Below are 26,957 nucleotides of genomic sequence, written 5' to 3' on the forward strand. Positions count from 1 at the left end.
TTAAAGTCCTGCACTGCATGTTGTAACCTTCTCAACATGTAGTTTTCAAGCCCAAATATATCTACGGTTTACGTGTTGAAGTCCCAGATCTCCTGATAGCCTACAATCCTCTTCTGTTGTTAGGAGCAGCTTTCATCTATACCATTCAATTGTTTAGCTAAGGCAACAGCAAGCAATGTCACTGTCAGATCATAACAAAAATTATAATCTCCATGTCCTGCTACACATATCAAATCCCAGTTCTCTACCTCAGAGCTCATCTGCCAGTGGATAAATTGTCAAGTGACAAGTCATGCACATAAGGGGAAAAAATATACTTGCCAGGTTTCACATCAGGTGTTTGCAAATGGCCAGTTATTCACACTAAAGTAACTGCCTAAGCAAAAAAACCCAACCCAACCCAAACAAACCAATAAGAATCATACTTAACTGACCAAAAATACCGTACACAGTAAGTGGTAACTGAAAAACAGAATTTTTATATATGTACACACTTTGTGTCTCCTCCCTCAGCTACTTGGTTACTGAGCCTTAATGCAGCCTTTATGCATCAGTCAACTGAAGGCAGCACAACAGCATCTGTAGACATCAGTCCCTTTGCAGCAGGACACTAACAAAATTAATTAGGTATTAGGTGTAGGTATGAGTTATTAGCAAAATCCAAAAAGGTTTTTCATGTGCATCAACAGTTTCTGCGTATGAATGCAAGCAGCCTCTGGCACAGACACAGTTGGATACAGAATGCCTGTGTCACTTTCCTTGATGGATCTACATCCTGGACAATGTTCTCCATTAGCAGCAACAATAGTTGGAAAGAGCCTTTTTTTTTTCCAGTCAGCAGGGCCACTAAGTCATATTACATTCAAATAAAAACTATTTGAAATAGCAGGGGGAAAAACGTCAAAAACATTTAGAATTAAAATAACACAAACTAGCTAAAAGGTTAAATACAAAAAAAACCCAATCCAAAACAAAAACCCCAAAACACATTTTTACAGTTTCACTAGTGTGCTGTCTCTTCTTGAAAACACCTGAATTATATGAAGGTTAAAAGTAATGACAAGCCACATATCAGCTAGGAACATAGTATTTAACTGTTCCTTTGGACTCCAGTGCCAAAACATAGATTCTGAAATCCCTGTTCACTTTTTGCTTATTCTCAGAAGAACCCATGAATGTCCAACATTTAAATGCTTTAATTACTTACTAGCTGAAACAAGCCATGGCCGTAAGCACCTTGGTCTCAGCAACAATGTGGAGTTGGAAAGATAATTAGATGTTTGCTGTCAGTCGCTGAAATTTTCTGTTCATTGCTCCTTTAACACATTATGTCATAGCCACTGTGATTTGGTTTTTTAGCTGATTCCCTCCTGTATCAGCAAGGAGCACTTCAGAAGTTTCCTCTACAGTCTCCAGTGGAGGGAGATGACATGTGTTGTTGTTGCATCTCACAGATCAGCCGAGCGCAGGCGTAGCTCCCTGGTAGTGAGTCTGCCGGGACTCGAGGTGTTCCCTGGAGATCTCCTGGTGTCAGACAGTGCCATGGACTACTTGCCCTACTCAAAAGAGCGCAGGTACAGGGTGGGGTTTGTTCATCTGAGCCCAGCAAAAATCAGGACTGGAGCATGTGTGCAAGTGAGACTGGGAGGGAGGATGGGTACAATGACAACATAAGGCAGCCCAGCCTTTGTGGGTCCTGTTGTCCTGTGCTTCCACACCAAAGTGACTGCATTGCCAATTGTAAAATTCCTCTTCTTCTTTCCTCTCCTGCATTTAATTGTTTGGGGTTTGTTCATCTGAGCCCAGCAAAAATCAGGACTGGAGCATGTGTGCAAGTGAGACTGGGAGGGAGGATGGGTACAATGACAACATAAGGCAGCCCAGCCTTTGTGGGTCCTGTTGTCCTGTGCTTCCACACCAAAGTGACTGCATTGCCAATTGTAAAATTCCTCTTCTTCTTTCCTCTCCTGCATTTAATTGTTGAATGCAAAATGCAAGAAATAGATGAGAGTGTAGGGCATGAATCACCTTGCTCCTCTGCAGGCTAGGAGTACCCAGAGCCCAGACCAGGATTTCCATCTTCAAGCAGTTGGGTTACAAATTAATACCTGCACAGCTTCAAACAGAGGGAATAGAGTGGCCCATGCTGCTTTTTCCAGTAGCAGACCCAACTCATGGCTAGAGGCTGCTCACAACACCTTCCTAAACTGAAGTTCAGACATGCAATCAATTTCCACAAATATCTATTGTGGAATATAGTATAGTGTGCAGTGTGATTACCAGAGACCATGGTGACCAGAGATAAAAATTTTCTCAAAAAGCAATGCCACAACCAGCAGTTCCATGAAAGCAAATAAGCCAGTCATCCCCAGAATAACCAAGACCTTCAAACTCCAGAAGGACATAGTTTTGACAGTGATTCCCAGTCACATAAGGGCCTGAAGGTAGATGCCACACACAGAAAATCTTTACCGCTTAGTTGCTGCACAAACACAGTCACTCCTCACCACACACCAGTGCATTCCTACATCTAGATCCCCAGCTCTCCCTGTGCCTCACCAAGGACCAGAAATTACAGCCTGCCCCACTGTGCCAGCCCCATGACAGATCTAAGACTTAGGACTTGTAGGATTGTTTATTCGCAGGAGTTTTAAATACCTGCATACCTCCAAGTTATCACTAATGAACAGGCACAGACTAATTCTTGCTTCAAAATAATGATTATATTCAAGAATTGGCTTGAGTTACGATGCATTTTCCCATGTGAAGAATTGGCAATCACATATGGATCATCTGCAGCAAGCTGGAGTATTTAGCATCATCCAAGATCCCATTACAGATAGTCATAATTCTTGCTGGGAGGAATCCAACAGGCTTAATGGGTTTTAAGTCTGGTGCACAAACTGCCTAAACTTAAGCATTAAATCTGAGCCAAGTAGAGTATAGTATACCAGGCTTCTTCTAAAAATAAGTATTTTAATAACAGCTTTATTTTTAGCTATTTGTTTCTTTACTGATAACGTTTATTTTACCCATTAGAGTCCAAAAAGTCAAGGTGGCCATTTGCCAAAAGAGGATTTGTGAGTACTGTACCATTTTATTTTTCCTTGCACTGACTTTGCTTTCCCTCACAATTAACCTGGGTAAAAAATAGTTTCTTTACTTTCCTGCCCTTGGAGAAAGACAGCCAGCAGATGAGCTGATCTCAGAGGTCTCAGCCCACCCTGGGACTGTTTGGACATTAATCTGCAACGAAGATTGGGTGGCTCCTACGCAGCCACCTCATGTGATGCACATGACAACAGTCAGTGCCACTGCTCCCCAGTGGGAGGGGGGAGGAGAGGTGTCCTTGGCACCAGGAGGGCAGAATAGGGTGGGCAATGCAGGAGGTCTCATACAGTGTGTTTAGGGGTGGAAGCAGGTCCAATGCAGCTCCCCAGGGTAAGGTAGCTCAAAGTGGACAAGTCAGTTGCATCATTGCTTTGACCATAGTGTATCCTGTATTTTCTGCATGTCTTAGGGCTCTGGAGTATCTGCCAAAGTCCCACTCACATGGAAAGGATCTAAGCTTTGCCTATCAAAGTAGCTTTTTTAGAAGCTTTCTTAGGCATTTCCTGTTCTCATGGGTACCCTCACACTGACCAGTAAAAGCATACACACCAACTCAGCTCAGTGAATCTCCTTGTCTAACACATTTCCTTGTCTTTTCCACTTATTAATACTTTTACTTACTAAGGTATCTGAATTTACTTTCTGAGTACTGTTCATCATTCAAAAAAACTATTTACAAGCGTCTTGATAACTTTCCACGCCTAAAGGTGTAACTGTGAATAGCCCCTTCCCAATAGTTTTTGCATTTTATCAGAGTTTGTGCAAATGAAACCAATGCAAGTGCTCATATTAGTAAGTACAAGAGTTCCTACTTCATTTGATAACAATTCTATAATATTTGAAAGGGCATGGCCTAAAACTGAGAATTTTAAATTCAGCAAAATATTTGAAATTTGCAATAAAAAGCATTTGATTTTAGACAGAAGTAATTTCTGAGACTATTAAATGACATAAGATTTAATTTATGAAAATTCAATTGCTGGTACATTGGTTAAGTGTGCACATATATAGCTGCATTATTGTTTCTGCTCCATTTCAATCTATCTTTCAAAATTAAGAGCTGAGCTTAAACTCTGAATTTCAAATATTATAATCAAACACATATTTCAAAATCGGCTTGAATTCGAGGCCTAAAGTTCCGACAATAGAAATACATGAAAAGAGAATATACTGATGCCAACAGCAGATGAAAGTTAGGCCAACATCTTATAATTCTGTGCCCACAGCACTAAATTAGAGTTCATAAATAATGATTAAATTTTTCCATGGCCTGAAAAACGGAAGATGGAACAGAAGTAATGTTTTTTTATTTCACAATCCCTCACACAAGCTCCTGCTATTCTTTCAGATTTCTGAAAGCTGATTTTACACACACTACTCTGCAGCTGACCAAAGGAGCTATTTCAATATGCAGCTCAAATAAAAAAAACCAAAACAATAAATTAACAGATAAATTTATATACCTATGGCAGAAGGATGATTTCAGCGATGAATCTGTTGTCCTCTATGTCTGACAGTGCTAAAGAAAGCAAAATATTTTATTTGTTCTGTCCTCCATGGGTAGCCCATTGGCTGTTGCCATACCAGTGATTTGCCCTGCCAAAGACTTGTGTGTTACATAAGTAAGATCTTACACACCCAAACCTAAGGCACCTACACATCCCATCCATAGCTACAAAGAAACCTGCCATCACTGCCTTGTCTCTCTGTAGGAGAGCCTGGAATATAAAGAAATCATTCAGTTAAGGGCAAACTCCTTAAGGATTATGGCAAGGTTACAGAGCTAGGAAAATTCTTAACAGTTCTTTAAAACACTGTATGAATCAGGGGCTTTTTTCTCTTTTTTTTTCATTCAACAGGCTAAAGACAAACAAAAGCAAGCATCTGATCTGGAAAATTTTCTTTCAACTGTTAAGATCATAGACTGTGGCACATATGAATTTTTCTGCTTTAAGGTATCAAAATACTCAGTATACTGTATAGAAGATATGTCAAGATGGGAGAAGGAATTTCATGTTCTTTTAAAGTTAACATTTTTCAGTACATTAATCTGGATATGAGACCTTTCTGCTAAATTAATTCAAAAGCATAAAATATATTTTTGCCATTTGAAATGGAGGGGTAAGGAGGAAACTGAGGGTCTTAGAAGGTTAGCAGGGGCCCTCAAAACCATCTGGATTTTGCCAGCATTCCAGACTGCCCTAGATCAGGGAGGTACCACCTTCAGAAAAAGGCATCAAGACAACCCTCTCAGCAGCACCTGCAGGTCTGGGGAAAGAAACTGCAGCATCACAGAGATGTCAAATGGCACACAGTCACCTCCATTGCTGCCTTAGGGCTGTGTTCGGAGGCAGCCACATAGGGGTCAGTGCCAACACCAAGGTTTGGCTGCAGAAATCCCACCAAAGCCTGTCAGCCAGATAAACAAGGCTTCTGGTCCCTACCCATAGAAATGCCAAGCTTGGACTACCAGGGTTATATTCAGGTAACCCACACCTAATCCCACCCCATTCCAAAGCAAACCTTTTGCTTCTCACAGCAGGTTGGTATTTGCAGCTCCCCATAGACACAGCTGTTGAGGGCTCCTGCCAGTGCCTAACTTATATGGGGACATCTGACTTTGGGGAAAGTCAGTAAGGTGACTAAACAAAACAATTTCCAAGTAACTATAAAGACCTAGTCCTTTGGTTACTTGATTTTATCATCTAGAAAATAGGAAGCATCGCAGATTGAATTCCTTAGTGTTTGCAAGCTATCCACTGGCTTTTGATGCAACATCCCACAAACATAGACTATCATGCTGTGCTATTTTCAAATTCAACATGTTTAGATTATAAATATTTTGGAGGAAAATGTCAGGGTTAAAAAAATTTTTAAAAGAATATTTAACCTATCAGACAAAGAATCACTAATACCAGCAGTTGAGCTCTTTACATGGGAACTAGATCATAGATTCTTTCCATAAGGTCTGAAGCAGTTGATGATTCAATTGGTCATTTTCTTTCTTCTTCAATCAATAGAGTAAATCGTGGCAGGAATTTATAAATGAGCAACAGACTGAGCAGAAAGCTGTCAACAGCCGGTTAGAAGTGAAAAAAGAAGCAGCAGTGTGGGAACTTTTCACAAGTGAATGCACTTACTTTCTGGATCATTTGTTGGTTCTCAAGATGGTAACTGCAGATTTTACTTCTCAAAATTAATGAAAGATTATTTGTTCTTATGTCAGCATGGCAGACACAAAGCCAACCTGAAACCTCTCATTAGGTATCTATAGGAGAATTACAAGCACCTGGGTTTTTTCTCCCATCTTGTCTGCTCATCCTGTTTCCACAGTTCCCTTTGGTTTCTTTCTTTATGATGGAATCTCTTCTTCTAAACATCACTTTCTCGTGATGCAATCTAGCACTTTGCAATCACCATCTGATTGCAAATCCTTCCAGGAATTTCAACTGACATTCCACTATTCCTCTCATGAACACTGAACTGAAGCCACTCTCTAATTGGCTATACTGGACATTTCTCTACTACTAATTTGTAATATTATAGTCTTTGTTTAACTTCATATAGAGCTGTGGTTTGATTAACCTGACTAGAGCATGAAAACCTCAGAATTCATCAGACCTGTACTTCTAATATTACATGAAAATGAGCATGCTGAAGACAACTCCTCTCCCAAAAGCTCTTTATTACCTCCACCATAGTGAATTTTAAGAGCTTGAAATATGGACAAGAATATTACACACTGTTACAAAAATAGCTGCACTATTTACAGTCACCACACATCAAAAGTTAATGTATGCATTTAAAAGGATGGAAGCTTCCATAAATATTTTCTTATCATTTTTCTCTTATTCTGCAGAGACAATCTCTGATTTTTTTATTGGTTAAAGGAAAAAGATTTGTGAAACATTTTCCATGTTGCAGAAAAGTTAGCCTAGACAGTACAAGAAGTACTGCAAAGTAAAGGGAATAAATAGAGGAGTGAGCTGAATTCCTCATTGGTGGGGCAGAAGAGGAAGGGAGAGGAAAGGGGATGACAGGATCAGCTATTGGTCCAAGGCAGGAGGAAAGCGTTCTTCCTTCTATACACTTGGTTCAGAAAACTGAAAAAATTTTAAAAGTGCCCCTTTTCTGCCAGAGGGCACAGCAGGAACACTGGGAAGGTTTATGGTAGCCACAGACACACAGGCCCCTTGGTGAGTCTGATGTAGGAACCCACAGACAAGACTTAGCCAGCCCTGTGTGACCCATGAGTGATGAACTATTCAGTCCATGCCAGCTACCCAAACTTTCCTGCCAAAGAAAGAACCCATTGAATTTGGGTAGCCAGTTTTACAGATACCTACTTACTTCCAAGTATAGAAATATTCCAGTGATTTTAATGAACCTCCAAGGGAGCTTTAAGACCACCATAAATCCCCTTTAAGGTCTCAGGTCAACCTGTGCATAGTAACTAAAGAATTACACAAGGCTAAGCAAACACTCTCACTAACTATTCAGTCTTGGCACCTGGATGATGGTTTTTTCATTAATGCTTTTCACACATAAACAAAAAAGTCTACTCAGTAACCTATATATTTTAAGTCTTTTTCACATTTAGGTCAGATTCATTACAGTTGAATCAGCTTAAATAATGTAAAATGTTAACAGCCAGTAAACACACATGCAGTTTTCTGTCAGTACAGGTTAATAAAACAATCCAAAGAGATGAAAAACCTTCACAGGAATTCTACGTACACTATTCCAACAACACCTTTCTTCCCCATAGTAGGTCTAAACAATTTATATTGCAGCAGATGCATGGGGTAGGAAGGAAAGCATTTAAAAAGGTCACAGAAATCTGTAACTATGTCTCTGATGTTATTAATTCCTTCATGCAGGGACTCTGCGGGGGGCTCAGTTGCCCCTCTTCTGCCAGAGGGCACAGCAGGGACGCAGCTGCCTTCATGGTAGCCACAGCAAAACCCAGAGGCATCACTCATACCCTCCTCCTCCCACAAAACCCAATATTTAGACTTCAGGCAGGTCAGGAAAAATTGTCTCAGAATGCCATCTTCTGCCCAACCCAAAGCAGATGATCATTTCATAAAAATTACAGTACAAATATGTTATTTTCTGGGAGGGAAGTGATACTGAATTGGCACAATTTCATCAATAATAAATAACATGGATTTGTTTTGGTTTTAAAGATATTTATGAACACTCTAAAATACCTCCAGAGTAATGAATTTCTCTTGGATGTGGATTTGTGGAGACTTTTTGCAAACTTAGAGGAGTTAAACAAGGTGAGTGAAAAAACAGAAGCGTTACTGAGATCAGAAATCAACCAGCTCAATAAAAGAAGACAACAACCATCCATAAAATATCTATCCAATTTCACTGCTCACATTTGGAACTTTGTTTAAATTATCAGTCTCTCTTTCCTTTCTATTTGGTACCAGTTTGGGTCAAATATCACCAGTACAAATTATTCTCATGTGTCTCCAGCAAAAGATAAACAGGCATTTTAAACATGTGGGAGAGCTTATTTGGCAGTTGTTTCTGAAGTAAGCACAAGTTTGAGATTTATTCCCAGAAGCAATGACCCTTTAAAAGGAGTTGTGAAGATAAACTCCTACTACACAATCTGTACAGGTAAACAGTAAGCATGGCAAAATAACCACAGTAGCATGTTCCCTTTTGCAAACAGATGGGCACAAAGACTTTGCTCTCTATTATGCCACTGCAGTGGAACAAGCTAAAACAAAGTGGTCACCACCTCTCTTCAGCTGAGGTTTCCCTTAGCATGTGTGTCAGGATCTTTCCCACACAGGCTGAAAGCTCTGTCTTTGTGTGCTACTTACCCAACACTGTCCAGGAGGAGGGAGACCACAAATCTTGGCTATGATCTGCTCCAACTCTTTGCTGCTTCTGGGCTGGTTTCTGGAAGACCATTTTCAGCTCCTGAAAGTTAAGAAACCCATAAGTCTAAAATAGCTTTTACATGACTTTAGAAGCAAAACAGAAGTTTTCCTTAGCTTGAGGGCCCTTTTACAGGACACCTTACCCTTAATAACAAACTGAATTTTGGAAAGCACTCTTCAGGTGCCTTAATTGAATGACTGCTCACAATCACATCACACACCCTAAACCAGTTTCTGATTTCAAGCTTTTTCCCTTATTGTAATTCTCTCCTTAATAGTGAACATCTCCCTTTTTAGCCAAAACAAGGAAATCAGGAAAGGTCTGCAATGTAGGGACAATTAGCCAGAACTCAGCACATGAGCTAATCACTGCTGCTCAGTGACAGACCACACACCTGGTGAGAGACCACCTGAGCAGGCCTGGAGATACAAGTAAAGAGATTTTTAGCTGATGTGTTTCCCCTTGTACTTGTTGTGGACTAAGACTATACATGCAGGTAACGACTAGAGTTCAGCAGCAGATGTGTGGTTGTTGCTTCATTTGTTCTTGTTCAAAGAAGGGAGTGGGATATATTGCTGTGTGCCATTTAGCTTTGAGCTTGGTTGGAGTTTGGTCATGTCTTGAGAAAATTATCTTTAATACATTTTCTATTTTATTTTCTAATTTTGTTGTCGTTAATAATGAGGATGACAAATGGTCATCTGTTATGCATACTGGTATATAAAATAGTGCTTAAATGTAGGAGAAGGTAGCTGCTCTCAATGCCTTTTGTGCCTTTTTTAATGTGTATTACAGCATTCATTTCTTCTCTACAGCAGGCTGAATGCATGAAAAAAATGCATGCTGTAAAAGGTGTAAATGTCAAAATTAAAGAATAAGCACCATCCTATAAGCAACCTCGCCTACACACCAAACAAAGCAGTGTGTGCAGCTACAACAACAACGGTTCATAGCAGTATCACAGCAGATAATGTTCCCCCCAGCCCAAAATTTGGCCTAAAACTGAGCATGGTCATGAATTTCTGTGAAAATAGTGTGTTCAGGAGGCAAGTGTGGGCTTAGGAGCAGGCTTTCACCCCCATCTAACTGATAATGTGGGCATTCTTGAATCTAGTGCAAACATATGAATTTAACTTATGGGGAATATGTGACTTTTTATAGCATTTTATAGAAAGTTCCCTCACCTTCAATTGCATGAAACAAACTCAAACCATGAAAGATGGTGTCTTCCTCAAATGACCATGAAGTTTCCCTTAATTGCCACAGCTCTGTCATATACAATCAGTGTTTCCCAGCAGATATCATTCACCCACTGTCATTTTTCATGTTAATTTTAATTTCAGTCCAGCTGCTACACTGAAACAAGTTTAAATGGAATAGCTCTCTTTTTTCAAAGCTTTCATCATAAAGCATTATCATGACATATGTGGGTATTTGTACAGATTAGGGATTTTTTTCTGACTAATTAAAGCATTCTCAGCATAATTCTGAAGATAATTCTGGCAATGTCATAGAGATAAGTACAGGCACCCATTAGGCTTGAAGCCAAGGATGGGAAATAGTTGTTTTAATCTTAACTTCAAATCATTGATGCTAATTTCTCTCTTTTTTTCCCTTACTTAGATAAGTCTCAGATTTCTGAAAACTTTTTTTGAAACTGTGAAGAACCATGTCAGCAAGTCAGACTCTCCTATGGATTTCAGCTCCATACTCAGAATGGTAACACAATTAGAAGTATTCTTGCTTTTAATGTCAGCTGGTCCTTGCAGCAGACCATTTATCATAGCATGCAGATGCTTTGGAGCAATCAAGTCAGTCAAGGATATGTCATCCGTCACAGGCAGTTTGGTCTCAGCCTCAAACAGCTCCTATCAGCAAGGATGTTTTCTTTTTATTCATTGCCATGTTTGAGGTGGTCATGGAAAGGTGCTCTTTATGTTGAACAAAATGTGGAAAGATTTTCCCTTCCTGGGCAATGGCAGCCCAGAACCTGAGGAGTCCTGGCCACTGGCAGAGGCAACCTTCCTGCCCTGTGGAAGATATTTCCCTGACACAGGAGCCCAGTCCCATCACTGGATGTTCCCTGCATCCTTCCACTCCTTTGCATATATCTTCCTTTACTCCATGGACCAGACCGAAAAGTTTTTTTAATTAAGAGCTCAGTGGGACTGGAATACCTCTTACACTTTGTCCTGTGTCTGCTAAGCAAGAGAGAGGCACAGACACAGCTGTCCTGCTGCTGCCAAGACCTGCCCTGCAACCTTTTTGGGCAGTCTGAATGGTAAACAAGGCAGTTGTCTTAATAAGAGTCTCCAGGAGCTCTAATTCCTGCACAACTTCCCAGTGTTTGTAAAGTCGGAAATATTAATACAGACAGAAGATCAATTCATGGACCTGAACTTTTCCTAATAATAGAAGCCATTAGAAAACTTCTGGGAAATACTGAAGCAAACCCTACTTAAGTGTCAGGAATTTTAACAGGGAAAGGGAGGCTAGAGCTTGGTTCCTTATCCCTGTTACCTCTGACTTCAGGCATTCCTATTAATAATGTTTGTTTGAGACTGACAAAATCCCAGACAAAACTGCATTTTATCCTGAATGACATCTTCAACCTAAATGATGCTATGCTATGATTTCTAAGAGTTACCTAATGTACTCAGACATAAAATACCATGCTACATGAAGTCATTAAAGTTGTTCCATAGATAGTGGGCTTTATGAATTTCACATCCTTTATTTTTAATGAGAACAAAGTCTAAGAATGTGTTATACCTCTGCAGAACTGTTCAAACTGTGCTCCCATGCATTGTTTGAGCACTGTTGTGGTTTTGTTACTAGTTTACACTTTTATTACAGTTTAACTTGCCCTTTACTTTTTTAACTCCCCCTCTGTCTCTTCCCCTATTTTCCTAGGTACAAGAAAAGCTCAGGTAAAATGCACAAAACTAAAACTGTTGTTCCTCCATTTGTCATGACATTTTTATTTCTTGATAAGTTTCCAAGTCTTTTCTGCAGTTTTTCCAGGGTGACCTCTGCCAGACACACCAGATTTATTGCCTTAATTATACCTCTGCTGTCTTCTACTTGGAAAAACTGAGACAGAGAGAAGATTTTGGCATCTACCTGAAAGTAAAGTGATGGTTTTATTGTTGTTGCTATTGTTGTTGTCTTCAGCTTTACTTTCTTCTGACAGGACTTTAACAGCAGACTAAGAAAGCTCATTGGAAACAAAACTGTGTAGATAGCATTTCACAACAATTTTTTTGACCTGCAGAGGCTATCACAGGTAAAAAGTCATCCTTTTGAGTGTATGTTCACCTGCACATGTGAAAGTCCATACTTTTAATTTAGAACAGGTAAGAGGGGAAAGCCAAAAAGGAACAACTGGCTGCATTTTTGCAGGCAGAAAATATATTCTGCTAGCCTCTGTCACTCAGATGTTTTGCACATAATCCCTTGACTCATTGACCTCCACCTTAACAAAGTGAAATGGTTACAGAAGGAAAAGGAAAAAAACAAAAAAAAAAAAACCCAAGCCACATTGTGCAATCTCTCTCAAATTATTTACTTTGGTATCAAAACAATACTAGTAAGCAAGTATTTACCTCCCTCTAAGGCTGGACAAGGCTATCAGTGATGTCTTTTTCAAGCTGCAGCACTAGAGCAAGTTCTGTCTACGCTAACACCACATCTACCTGAAGCAACAACTCTCTCCAGTGCAGTGGATGTCAGGGGATCTCAGGGGGAAGGCTCTGCTCTATCTGACATTGTTAGCAGACCAGTGTGTCCTGTAAATACTTAAGACTGATCTTCAACATTACAGGCTTAGAAAGAGAGGCATGAAGTAGTGGGCTTTTCTCATAGACAGCCCAAAACTGGGAAGACACCTCTTTGTAGCGGGCAAATTCTGTAGCTTGGGCCTTGGAGCTGCACATTGCTTGATCCCTGACAAGGATTTCATTCATTCACACCTAGGAGAAAGTTCCCCAGTGGCAAGTAGAAATGACCATAAAACATAAGGTGGCTTTCAAACCTAATTCAGGTTAATTTTCTCAGGTTCTCCTGAGAAAATTAAAACAGGAAATAAATAAGAGCACTGTTTGATCTGCTAGCGTGGCCACAGCATCTGGAATGGGAAGCAGCAATGCAGAAAATTAATCTGGAGGAGCAGCACAATTCCCCCTGTAGAGACCTGTCCTGGTTTTGGCTGGGAAGTTTTCTTCCTAGTAGCTGGTATAGTGTTGCAGTTTGGATTTAAGATGAGGGTAATTGTGATAACACACTGATGTTGCTAAGCAGCATTTACACTAAGTCAAGGCCTTTTCTGTCTCTCACCCCACTCCACCAGCAAGGAGGCTTTGGGGTGCAATAAATTGGGGGGGGTGGGGACACACAGCTGGAACAGTTGACCCCAACTGACTCAAGGGATATTCCATACCATATGATGTCATGCTCAGTGTATAAACTAGAGGGAAAGATAGCTGGGAAGACCTCTGCTCTGGGTCTGGCTGGGCATTGGTCAGTGGGTGGTGAGCATTGTGCATCACTTGTTTTGTATATTCAAATTCTATTTTCTTCTCCTTCTCTTTCTGTCCATTTAAACTGTCTTTATCTCAAACCACAAATTTTATTTTTTATTTCCCAATTCTCTTCCCCATCCCACAGCAGGAGGGGAGAGTGAATGAGTGTCTGTGTGGTTTAGATACTTGCTGGGTTAAACCATGACAAGAGCCATTGCTCTCACTGTGCGAGAAACTCACCTTTCATTAGCCCCTGTCTCATTACAGTCATCTAATCATGCAGCAAACTGTTTGCTACCTCTCAGCCAGGAAGCAAGCTGAAACCTAAGGCAGGTTTTCCCTGTATTCAGCAGTGGTGTGAACAAAATGAACAGTGCAAGAGGCTGCATCTGCCAGAGCTGCTGGTCGCTCCTCTGCATCGACTGACGCGCTATCCCCTCCTCCTTAACAACATCTGGAAGAGGAGCACTGACGAAACAGAGAAAGGTTTTATCCAGTCACTTAAAGAGAAGGTGGAAAAGTCCATACGTAAGTAGCCAAGGTTAAAAGTCAAGTATGCGATTAACAATTAGCAAATTATGTGGCTTTTTCGTGCACGTCCTTAGTGTGAATTGGTCCGGCCTCTCTGCAGAGATGCAATGATGATTTGTGTGCCTTTCTACAATCCTGAGCCTCATTCTGTAAGAAATGACTGGGCCCAACCTTGTGCTGTCAAAGCCTCTCTGAGCAATGTCACAGGACTCCCAAATCAGTGACTCACTTGTATTTGCTCAGCATCATCTGTAGTGACATGCAAACAATTAAGAGCAGATCACAAATTAGAACAAATTGCAAAAGATCTCAAACAAAGAAGTCTTTGAGTTGGATTTCTGTGTAGGGAGGATTTGTCGGGGCTGATCCTTAATAGGATAAATTTGAACTCACAAGGGGAATATTATGTCGATGACCTTTTACTAATGACAGGGTCCTACCATGTAAAGTAGCTGAAGAGATGTCTCAGCTACAGATTTTCTCTAGCTCTTGTGGGAAAGAAGGGGTTGGTCCAGGTATTATTTTTTCCCTGCATTTTGTTTTAAGTAAATAATTTATTAGTTCTAAATAATTTATGAAGTCAGTCTTGTTCAGGAAGCTTTAAATGCATCTCTAAATGTCTTATGGCCATATAGTTCATCAGCAGATAGGTTTATTCCCCAAAGGCTTCATGCAGCCCTCACTGAAATCAAAGACAACACAGGACATTAGCAAAACACTTATCCCACCAGTCTTGACAGGGACAGGTGTCAGGCAGTGCTTCATCCTCACAAGCAGCTCACCAGGGCCTTGAACTACCCAGCATGGTGACTTGCTCTCTGCTGTCATCCTTCTCCCCATTCCAGGGGCTGAAGGCTCACACATCTCAGGAGATGAGGCAGAGAGAGGGTTAATGTCTTCTAGAGATGCATAAATCAGGGGCTCCTTCTTCTTGGGTAAATACTCCAATGACAGAATTACCACCTAAAAGAGACTTGGGTTGCTTCTCTTCTGGCCAAGTCTTACGAGTAGTCTAGTCTAATGCCCACACAAGGATCACACTTTTCTCCACAGAACGGGTCCCATAGGAAAATAAGAAGGTTTTGTTGCTAGCCTGGGGATGTCTGCTGGGAGGACAGCAGTTTTAGGTATAGCCCCAAAAGACCATGGGATATGTGGGGAGTATTACTGACAGACGAATAGGTCCTTCCCAAGTTTAGATACCTCTGGGTCAGGGAAACCAAAGATAGAGGGGCGATCTGTGTTCACAGGTGCCTGACAAGGATCTGCCTTTGTTTTTTGAACAGTGAACCGGTGACATAAAGAGCAGTTGCAGTCACAGCATTCTCCTTCTGAAACCATTGTCTGCAATATCACTTAACCCAAAACCCTGAAATTTAAGTTGCAGGTCCATTAAAGTTTTTCCCATAATGGCCCTGAATCAGCAAAGACACAGTCCCCATTTTTCACAGACTGAGGTATCCCACCCCAGTTAAATACTGCAGTCACTTCTGGCAACACTTCCTTCAAAATTAATTCTCATCAATTCAACAGCCTTTTTATCAGGCTGCATATAATGAAAATTATTTTTCTGTCACTACTCCAGACACTTTAGAAAGGTAGGACTTTTTGAAAGAAATTTTTAAGATTACAGTTTAATTGTATATTATATTATTCCCTCTGTTCCCCAGACAGATTAGTAAACACAACCTTTTCATTTAGCAACGAATTTAAGCATCTTTGAGTGCATGAACTGAAATTCTGTCTCTGCTGATCTAAGAAGAGTTTAGACATTTTTTACAATGAGGCCAAGATTTCTTCTGGGACTTTATATGTGAGGCTCTTTGGCTTTCACTGAAGGAAATTGGTATTCAGCATCTTCTAGAAACAGGACTGATCTTGCCAGCCTTGGCAGTAACTGGTGTTTCACATATTTCAGGGGATCTGGAAGGTAAAGTCAAGTGGTTGGACAACTTTCAGAAGTTCAGGCAGCTGCAGGAGGTCATAATTTGGCCCCAGGTCTGGGATCGTGACAAAAGGTTCTTTGTCCCAGAGGTAAGCAGATTTTAAAGGGCAGTTTTACTTGAGGAAGGTTTAGCTTCCTATCTTTATTTCTAGTGCAGTCTAAAGTTGGCTAGTTGTCTATATGCAAGGTACTGGGGATGGCTGTGCTCTAACAGGAGCAGCTCCAGCCTGGGCACTGCAAACACTATAGGTGAACATGCACAGTGCCTCACATGACAGCATGGGCTGCTCTCAGATAGCATCCACCAGAGTGCAGTCATACGTACCAGGAGGATTCTCCAATGTTTGCTCTTAGGGGACAGAATGAAATGGGATAGATGTAAGTATTACATCCACTATTTATTACCACTATTTTATAAAGATACGAAGTAGAAATTATTTGCCTCAAGCTGAGCCAAAAACTTTCCATTTACATTTAAATAACATTACAGAAAATTACACAGCATACTTCAATGTGCATCTTTCTGCTGTGGTTATCCCCTTACCCAAAAAGACATAATTGAGTGGGTCTCACCTCAAGGATTATGCCTGTTCACATGCAGGGCTGCAAAAACCATGAGGGTCACTTTGGAAAAGTAAAACCCAGCTGAACATTTCAAAAGCATAAACACCTTTAAACAATAGCACTGCTACAGAAACACAGAGGTGCTCACTTATCAGCTCTGTGATATGTTTGCCCTGAGATAAGAACACACATATGCTCATCTTGTTTAACTGCTGGTTGCCTCTCAGTTCACCATCAAATATACAAGACTACCCATTCTCTCTCTCTCTCTCTTTTGGGTCAAGTGTTTGAAGCAAAGCTTAAGAGAAAATAGCAGTGAAAACATTTTGTCTTCAGCAAACCGATTTCTCCTTCATGAAGGGAGGCTGGCACTAGCAGGTAATGTCCTTAAATATCCTGATTTCGGGAGTCAGCTTAACAGAATTATACATTGTTATGGCAGGTGCAGAATGAACCTCTGCGACAGCATTTGGACAGATGCAGGGGAGAAAAAGCAAATGTACAGCTTCTCAGAGAGAGACTGAGATACAGTCAAACTGCCAAAAGGATGAGTAGTCTGCACGATTGTTTATTGTCACTTCTGGGTACTCAGTCTGCCAGGTGCTGAAGAAATTGGTTTGGCTGGCCAATGTCTGCTGCTCAAAGAGAGTGTTTACTGTTGTGTTGAAGAATGTGGCAATAGGGAAACAGGCAGTTTAGACTGTCCTGTACAAGGTGCCCCCTGTGCCTGAGGACTGATGTCAACATACCTCACCCCTTTTACACCATATCTCCTATGTGTTTTATTGAAAATTGATGAAAATCCAAAAGCATTTCCTATTTTTATTTCAACTTTGTCTCTGCTAAGTCTTCTGTTTTGATGGATACCTTGGAACAAGGTGGTGTTATTCTGCCAGATGGCTTCCCTTTTTATGAGCAGATAACATACAACATGCCATTAACTCCACAGGTAGCACAGTGATCCCACACAAGCAAGTTGATTTCCACAGCACTTTCTATCACCCTGGCCAAGCAGAGACTTGTGACTGTGGACACACAGGCACTATTGTGTAGCAGGGCACAGGTTGCTTACTGGGGAGCTGCTGCAGGATCTCTACTTGTGCAGGAGAGGAGGATTTTCTCCTTACATGAGCAAGAGGCTGAGCCTGGGCAGTCTGGAGAAAATTATTGCAGAATCATTAAGGTTGGACAAGACCTCTGAGATGATTGAGTCCAAAAGTCCAACCTTTGACCAAACACCATCTGATCATCTAATAAGACATGAGTTTTCTGCATAGCTTGGAGATCAGCCTGAAAGACTTTGAAGCATTCTCACAGACATCTACTGTTATATTCCTCACATCCTTATGACCTCTAATCTAGGAAGAAAAGATAAGTCAGCACTATTTTGTGTAGTATTTGGAAGGCTTTTATGATGCTATCAATTAACACTTCATCACTGTAAAAGCCTATGAAAAGGGCAGCATACCAGGTAAAGGTGGAACTTCCCTATGTCTTCATCTCTGCCATATTCAGAAGTTTCACTGTTTACCAGGCAGGATTTGCTAATTTTAGCATGCTAATCATTGTATTTGTACAACATGGATCCAGGTCGTTTTTCCTGACAGGCAAGTAGTTGTTTTATAGCAATAAGGTAGCTGCTACATGGTAGAAGTATTAGTAGCCAAAATGACCAAGAGACATATGATTTACTGTGTTTGAGGCTGCAGACTGGGGGATGAGTAATTGTGTACTATATTGGAAATGATGTTTCTTTGTTAAAAGAATTTTGTAAGATGCAGTGATTCATAGATTTGCCTCATCTTAGAAGTAGCAATTCCTTAAAATAATCACAAAATTGTCCAGGTTGCAAGAGACCTTCAAGGTCATCCAGTCCAACTGTCCACCTAGCACTGACAGTAACCTCTAAATCACATCACCCAGCACCAGATCCAGACATCTCTTGAACACCTCCAGGGATGATGACTCCACCACCTCCCTGGGCAATATATTCCAATGCCTGACCATCCTAACAGCTCTTTTCTAATATCTAACTTGAATCTCCCCTGTCTCAGCTTAAAGCCTTTTCCTCTAGTCTTCTCACTGTAGGCATGGCAGAAGAGACCATGAAATTGAATTTTTTGTTTTCCTTCCCAGAAAGCACAAGACTCCTTGACGTCTACCTCTTCCTATTCGATGATTTCCTACTAATTACCAAAATCAAACGTAACAAAAAGGTAATAATGTATAGAGATATACATGGTTGTGGTCGTCATGTTTTTAGCTTGGTAAAGTATTTTGAATGCACTTTGGAAGACTCATCTGATGATAAAAATACAAGATGACTAATAGGCATGAAGAACAGGTGTTAAATCCTTATGCTAATAGCTAACCATAATATTGATTCAAAACCATGTTTCTAGGCTCAGTATGTTGCAGGAACACTATGGCAGGCAGAATTTATATTACAAGACCTTAATATTTTCCTGATGTTGTTCTGATGTGCTGGATGCCTAAAGCTCAGAAAAGTTTCAAGAATGTTAGAAGTTTTCTAATGTTCCCTGCATGACTCAGTTCAGCTAATGACACATTTTTACACCAGAGGTATCAGAGATGTTGGAAAACAGAAAAATTTAAAAAAAAAATCAGGTAGAAAAACCTCCAGGGAAATGCTAAAATGATGGGAGGTTGGCTTTATTCTCAGTTTTTACACTGCCTGTAGTGTAGGAACTCTCTCCGCCTTGATTTCCCCTAGTTTAAATCTGAGATATAATGACTCATCTTAAGAAAATGTTTCTTGCTCAATGGTGCTATAGAGTTCTATAGATGATAAAGATCTGAATTTAGGCACCAAAAAAGTCACTGGATGACCTCAAATTCCTAAAGCTTCAGTGTAGGAGTGCATCGAATGAATTAAGTTTATGAAGCTGAAGTAAACTAAATCTAAGTAGACTTGTGCTAAATCTCAAGAAGTTTGTGTCTGATTTAAAGAATTCTTGGTTTGGTTTCGGTTTGAGCTTTTTTTGGGGGGGTTTTGGGTTTGTTTTTTTTTTAAAGAAGCAGGTGTTCTGCTTTAGAGAGAAAGGAGAGAGAGAGACAAAGCATATAGTGAGAGATTTTAGACCAGCAACCCCATCCCTTAGCAATGGAAATGGTGAAGACAGCAGAAATTCAAGGGACCCGGTGCCCTCAGACAAGTCTCTTTGAGGGTTTCCCCATGTACATGTGTTGGTGAACCTTCTGTGAAGGGCTGCAACTCATCTGGAGCTCCAGGAATTCTGTGTTCAGTATGGACATGAGGGGAGATGGGGAAACACACCTCCAAGGAATGGAGGAAAAGACCTGCTACTAAAAGAAAGGGAAGAATAAAAAAAAAAAATACTTTTGAACAGTTTTCTGCCCATGGACTTCTATTGTGTTTCTATTGTGGCTTTTTAGCGCAAGGTGTGACCTCGCAGGAGGGCTCCAGGTACTGGTGAGTTTTTCTAAGGTTCCTCAGGCAAGTAAGCTGTCTGTGTATCTTTGATAAGACAAAACACATAATTCAAAGCTGTTTAGTGCCTGTATTTTAGGAACATATGGCAGAAAACCAGCTAACCAACTTCATTTTCTATTCCCAGAAATACGGGGGCACAGACACCAGCTTAATCCCTGTCTGTCCTTCCCTCACTCCTGAGCTGCAATCCTTCATAAGAGAGGGTGGATTTTGCACAGTCCTAGACCAGCCCATCCCACTAGACAGACTGATACTGAAAAACATTGAACCCGTCCATGTTACAGGTATGTGCCTGAATGTATTTGAGAGAGTTTGAGGGAGGAGGCATGAATCAGAATCACAGAATCAACCGGGTTGGACTGTCCTTCCCTCACTCCTGAGCTGCAATCCTTCATAAGAGAGGGTGGATTTTGCACAGTCCTAGACCAGCCCATCCCACTAGACAGACTGATACTGAAAAACATTGAACCCGTCCATGTTACAGGTATGTGCCTGAATGTATTTGAGAGAGTTTGAGGGAGGAGGCATGAATCAGAATCACAGAATCAACCGGGTTGGAATGGAAATCAAAGATCATCAAGTCCAACCCTACCGTCGTTACTAGACCATGGCACTAAGTGCCACATCCAGTCTCAGCTTGAAAACCTCCAGGGATGGTGAATCCACCACCTCCCCGGGCAGCCCATTCCAATACCTGACTACTCTCTCTGTAAAAAATCTCTTCCTCATATCCAACCTAAACCTCCCCTGGCAAAGCTTGAGTCTATGCCCTCTTGTCCTACTGCTAGATGCCTGGGAGAAGAGACGAACCCCCACCTGACTACAACCTCCTTTCAGGGAGTTGTAGAGGGTGATAAGGCCTCCCCTGAGCCTCCTCTTCTCCAGGCTAAGTAACCCCAGCTCCCTCAGCCTCTCCTCATTGCACTTGTGCTCGAGTCCCTTCACCAGCCTCGTTGCTCTTCTCTAGACCTGCTCCAGCACCTCAATATCCTTCCTGAACTGAGGGGCCTCCCCTCAGTCTGAGCCACTGATGCAGGTTTTCACACACCTCACCTTGATGGTGAATGGTGCAACATCCAGTTGGTGGCTGGTCACTAGTGATGTTCCCTAGGGCTGAGTATTGGGGCTGGTCCTGTTTAACACCTTTATAAATAACCTGGATAAGGAGATCAAGGGCATCCTCAGTCAGTTTGCAGATGACTCTCAGATGGGTGGGAGTGTGAATGTGCTGGAGGGTAGGAAAGCTCTATAGAGGGACCTGGACAAGCTGAACTAATGAGCCGAAGCCAATGGTATGAGGTTCAATAAGGTGAAGTGCCAGGTCCTGCACTTGGGTCACAACAACCCCATGCAGTGCAACAGGCTGAGGGAAGAGTGGCTGGAAAGCTGCTCAGCAGAAAAGGACCTGGGGATGCTGGTCAACAGCAGCTGACCCATGAGCCAGCAGTGTGCCCAGGTGGCCAGGAAAGCCAATGGCATCCTGGCTTATATCGGAAATAGTGTGGCCACAAGGAGTAGGGAAGGGATCGGTCCCCTGTACTCAGCACTGGTGAGGCTGCACCTCGAGCCCTGTGTCCAGTTCTGGGCCTCTCACTTCAAGAAAGACATTGAAATGCTGGAGTGTGTCCAGAGGACAATGGAGCTGGTGAAGGGTCTAGAGAGTAAGTCATATGAGAAGCAGCTGAGGGAGCTGAGGTTGTTTAGCCTGGAGAAGAGAAAGCACAGGGGGTATCTTATCAATCTCTATACCTACCCAAAAGGAGGCTGTAGCTAGGTGAGGGCAGGCCTTTTCTCCCAGGCAACTAGTGACAGATGATATAGCCTCAAGCTGCACCAGAGGTTGTTCACGCTGGATATCAGGAAGAATTTTTTCTCCCAAAGGGTGGTTAAGCATTGTAACAGGCTGCTCAGGAAGTCACCAACCCTGGAAGTATTAAAAAAACAACTGGACACAGCACCTAGTGCTATGGTCTAGTTGACATAGTGATGTCCAATGAAAGGGTGGACTTAATGATCTTGGAGGTCGTTTCCAACATTAATGATTCTATGATTCCATCTAACACTGCTGAGATCCCAGGAGCCTCCTGTATCAAAGATAATTAAAGGAAATACAAATCTCTGAGCTCCAGGGTCATCCCAAATCTTAAAGACTGAGAGGAATAGCACAGGGAGCTAGAGTGCTCTGTAGGAAATCAAAATATATGGAAAATAAACCTAGAGCCTGTAAAATTTATCATAACTTTGAAATATATTCACCCAGAGAAATTAGCATTCTGCATCAATGCTGATAGGAAATAAAAGTAGGCAATAAAAGGCAAATGACTAAACATGAGATAAGGGGATGAACACACAGAATAATAACCTTTTAAAACGTGCTCCAGCCACTGTCTGCCTGCCTAGTGAGTCTCCCTACTAACCCAGCAGAAATTAAGTAAACCCATCAGCCACCTCTTGCCTGCAGGGTGGAGGGGAGGGCAGCCCCATGTCTGGCCTAAGCCCAGGCTATGTGCAAGGTCAACAGCTTCTGGGTGCTGGAGAGGGCAGTGCAGCCACCCTCTGGTTTGCACCTACAAAATTGGCCATAAAAGCCATAATGAAAACGGCAATAAGATTTTTGGGTATTTTTTTTTCCAAGCCAGCATTTCCTACTTGCAGAGATTCCTAACCGGTCTTTCTGTCTCTGTGATCCAGCTGCAACCATCAGAATAGACAAAGTTACTTACTTACAGAGGCATCTCAGCCCAGCCTCTGTCCACTGGTTATGACCCTTCCCCTGCACTCTGGACCTCATTGTCTGACTTCTCTGCCATATATTCCTATCACTTTATTACAGCTGTAGCTATGGCAGTCTCTTTTACTTACGTGTAGTCTTGCAATACCTTGGAAACTCCATCCTAATACAGGACTCCTTGGGGTGGTGTTCAATAAAAACAGGGAGAAAAATTACTATAGGGAGCTTGCAGTTCAGATTTCCACCATTCTGTGTAAAACAGCAAGCAAACCTTCCAGTGTCAACAGAAAATGACCCTTTGCGGGGGAAAGAAAATATCACATATTGTCAGGAATGTGTGACCTTGGGGAATGTTGTCAACTTATTTGCAATCTCAAGAAGACTGTTTTTCCTGGTGGCACTAAAAGATTAGTTACCATGTTCTCAGAAAGGGCAGCATGTGATCCATCACATTAATCAAAAATGAAATCCTGATTTTTGATCTAAGAAGTACTTTTGTATCCATTAGTTTGCTGAGGGTTGATCTCACTTTGGAAATAAAGCTCAATACAAGGACTAGAAAAAAATATATATGTTGCAATATCATAGAGATAACCTTTTGGCAGCAGGCAGGAGGCTGATAATTATGCAGGATAATTCTAGCCCAAGGCCTTCTACGTTTCAGTGAAGGGATAAGAGACATAATGGTGTGCTCATAACACCAGGAAGCTACCCTAAAAACCAGAACTATCTGCAAACACCATGACCTTGTACAAGAGATGTAATTTTACTTGTAAGTGTAATAGTAGGAACCCATTTCTGAAGGCTGTAAGCAGCAACATACTTTCTGATTAGAAAATCGCTTTCCTTTTATCATTTTGCTCTGGATTTAATCTTTGCAGCTAATTATTGCCCCAATAATGCTTCACACTACATTTGAAGGGGCTAGACCCACCGGTATGTCATTATATCAAAGACTGGTGATCTTTAAAGGCACAGAATTTCTTTTAGAAAATATTATTGACAGCCTGATGCCATGCATTGTCCAGAAAATTCAATATTAGAACTGTAAAATTGTGTTTCCTATTGACCACAGACAGACAGAGGGCATGAGTTCAGCAACATATCCTCTCTGCTGCTACAAATTTCTGCTGCTAACTGATTTGCTGCAGTAATTTACCCAGTCTGTGCTCCACTTTCCTTTTATATAAAACTAGGATTATGGGACTCTTCATCTTGCAGAAACATTTTGAGAACTTGGAAATGCTTGGACAAGAAGCATTACACAGCAGCAAGATATTGTACATAGTACAAGGCTTTAGAGCAAAGTATATGAACTAGATAAATTTAACAAAAAGATATGCCTACTCAGTAGACTCAGAAAAATGCTGCCTTGTCTTGACAACTTGAGATCTGGGCTCTCCTCAGGCTGCATGGGTTCAGGATCAAGGCTCTGCTTAGGGCCAATGCTTGCAGGGAAATGATTCCACACCTCACTCAGCATTCCTTTGTTTAGAGCAATGTCAACTCCACTTAATAAAAAAAGCAATGCCATGTGAATTCAGAGCATTACAACAGGTTGCTGTGACCCACACCCTGGTACTACCAGCCCACCCTAATACACCTGCCATCTGCCACAGGGTTTTGGCTACATGAAGATGCATTTCCCTCCTCTTCCACTTCAAAGCCCACTTAATCCACCCCTTCATTCCAGACATGACATTGATGCCAATGTGTCCCCTTGCAGGGAAACCTGCTGCCTAATGCTGAAAGTCATCATCAGGCCCAGAATTCTGGCAAGATGCCTGGCCCTGCGAGATGTTGCTGCCAGCAGCCAACTGAGGGCATCCCCAGCAGCAGCACCAGCTCGGGCATATGCCCAGGGAGAACCCAAACCCACCATTAGCCTGAGTGCAGCCACTTCCCTACGTGGCAGCTGTCATACAGACCTATTTAAATAAAATTAAAATGGGGCCTTTCTCTTTACTTTTCAGTATGTTTTTCTCTAACTTCAGTAATGATTTAGTCCACTTTGAAGAAAAACATTTCCTAATGATCCTCTGCTAGAATCGAAAGCACCTTAGCTGCACACTGATAAAAGTAATTAAAAATAAAACAAATGCAAGCAGAATTAACGTTTTGAAATTAAAAAGCTTCCCACACAACAAAAAACCTCAATGGGGTGCATTGCCATTACATATATCATTTCTTCAATCATAACCAATGTGACATAAAATTGTACTGACAGCTGTATGAAGTGCATTTATGTCACTTTACATTTTTTCACAGTCTTCAGTCTGCGAAATGCTTTCCTAATACAGCATGAAAACAGGTATCAGCAGTGCATAGCAGTCTTCTTGCTACAAGCTCAGACAGAGACTGCCAAGGTAAGTAGCACACTTTTTTCCTTCTCTAATTACACAACCGCGCACCCTAAAGCAGGAGGGCAGCCCAGAAGTGGTCATGCTGTGAGTAAGGATCTATTACAGTTGTGACATTTGACCAAAACCAAAACAAATCAAAATAACACCCCAGTGCTCTGGCTCACACATTCGTTACAGAATTTTTGCTGTTGAATATGTACCAATTTTATATCAGGGTTAATGGCAGGTCATACTCTTGTTGAAAAACATTATCAATTCTGATTGCTTAAAAAACCCAAAGAGCCATTTCTTGTGTCACAGAAATGAAGATGGTCAGCCCCTACAGAGAAGCCAACACTAAAACAACCCCCCAACACCCAACTCACATGCAATAGTACTCAGATCATAAACTGTCTCATGCTTATCTATGCACAACACACATCTTGCAATTTCAGATTGAACAGATGGTATGATTAATTCCACTGTTATATAAATTTACCCCTCATTTTCACACCACATCACATCTGAAAGTGTGGCAGGCACTTTGCAGTATTTTGTTTTCTCATGTAAGTTGAACTCCATTCTCTAATACCTAATGTACAGAAGTTTGACCACCACTAATACTAATTCTTAAAAGTAAATCGCAACAGAATGAATAAAAGATAAGATTTTTTTTCTGGGAATGAGTGAATTCTTTCCATTTCCAAGTCACTGGCTGGTACTCGGGAGCAGTATCTACTCAAGAACTCATCACTTCCTCCTGTTATTGAAGTAAGACCTTTCCTTTCCAAAGCTGCCTTCACACCAGGGCTACCAACTTCTCAATGTTATAAAATCATAGAATAGTCTGGGTTGGAAGGGACCTTTAAAGGTTACTTAGTTCAATGTCTAATCACAGTAATTCAGAGACAACTCAGCTTCTGTGACCAGACCATCTGGACTAGTATAGAGAGAAGAAAGTTACGTATTTTAAATTCTCTCTTCAGCCATCATCCCCTGTATTCATACCTGGATGACAGCAAGTATAGAGCTGAATGCTGTCAGCATGATGATAGAAACTGAAATTCAGATGGCAGCACATAGCAGGTCTTGGGAGGGGGACATTATGAGCATGGGCCTGAAGAAAGGCTAAATAAAACTGAAGGCTCTGGGTGTTTATGCATCCAAATTACTGGAACATTTTAGGTTGACTTGGTTTACAAATATTTTTTCTTGTTACAGAAAGCATGGATGTCACAGATAGAAATGGCAATCTCGAATTACACCACACAACATGAAACCAAGAAAAGCACTGCTTTCTGCTTCCCAGTTGAATCCTCTGAAATTTAATAATGTCAACACTGCACTGACAGAGCCAGTGGAAGAGCACTGTGGTGATAACAGTTATTTCTTCCAGAATGCCTTAAGTTTCTGAAGCTAACAGATTTCTGACTTGACTAGACAAAAGTGAAGAGTTTGGACCAGGCATGTAGGAATAAACTAGAGGGGAAAAATGAGTCATGCAACAAATATATCACTCTTAGATGCTCCTTTGCTTCACCTAGGGAAGGCTCTTGCCATCCAGGAAAGCTTTAATACAACTTGTCATTTCCTATAATGCATGACAGGGAAAAAATCCCTACATTGGTGAGGGGAACTCATTCACCAGATAAATCTAGAAGTCTTATTCCATCATTCAAACTGTATTCCTAAATTTCATAGAATTAAAATTTGTAGCCATAGCCTCCCATAGTTATGCATCTCTACCTGCTAAACTGTAATATTACAAGATGATTTTTGCATTAATATTGAGCTTGTGGAGACAGATCGATAAAAGCAGATACTGTGTTGACTC

The 26,957-nt window shown here is 41.2% G+C and overlaps 1 protein-coding gene across 1 annotated transcript; it reads left to right on the forward strand.

Moving 5' to 3' along the window:
• The first annotated feature begins 1,425 nt into the window (after nucleotides 1–1,425).
• Nucleotides 1,426–26,452, forward strand: PLEKHG7 (pleckstrin homology domain containing, family G (with RhoGef domain) member 7). The gene is made up of 13 exons (XM_009078263.1): nucleotides 1,426–1,635; nucleotides 4,971–5,066; nucleotides 6,132–6,281; nucleotides 8,301–8,396; nucleotides 10,639–10,734; nucleotides 12,031–12,144; nucleotides 13,889–14,063; nucleotides 15,985–16,100; nucleotides 16,860–16,953; nucleotides 18,712–18,791; nucleotides 20,175–20,334; nucleotides 25,050–25,147; nucleotides 26,345–26,452. Exons 1-13 carry the CDS (start codon nucleotides 1,426–1,428, stop codon nucleotides 26,450–26,452), a joined length of 1,593 nt encoding a protein of 530 aa, XP_009076511.1.
• The last annotated feature ends 505 nt before the right edge of the window (nucleotides 26,453–26,957 follow it).

This window comes from Acanthisitta chloris, unplaced genomic scaffold (genome assembly GCF_000695815.1).
Source record: "Acanthisitta chloris isolate BGI_N310 unplaced genomic scaffold, ASM69581v1 scaffold3127, whole genome shotgun sequence".
In the NCBI taxonomy this organism is placed as follows: Eukaryota; Metazoa; Chordata; class Aves; order Passeriformes; family Acanthisittidae; genus Acanthisitta; species Acanthisitta chloris.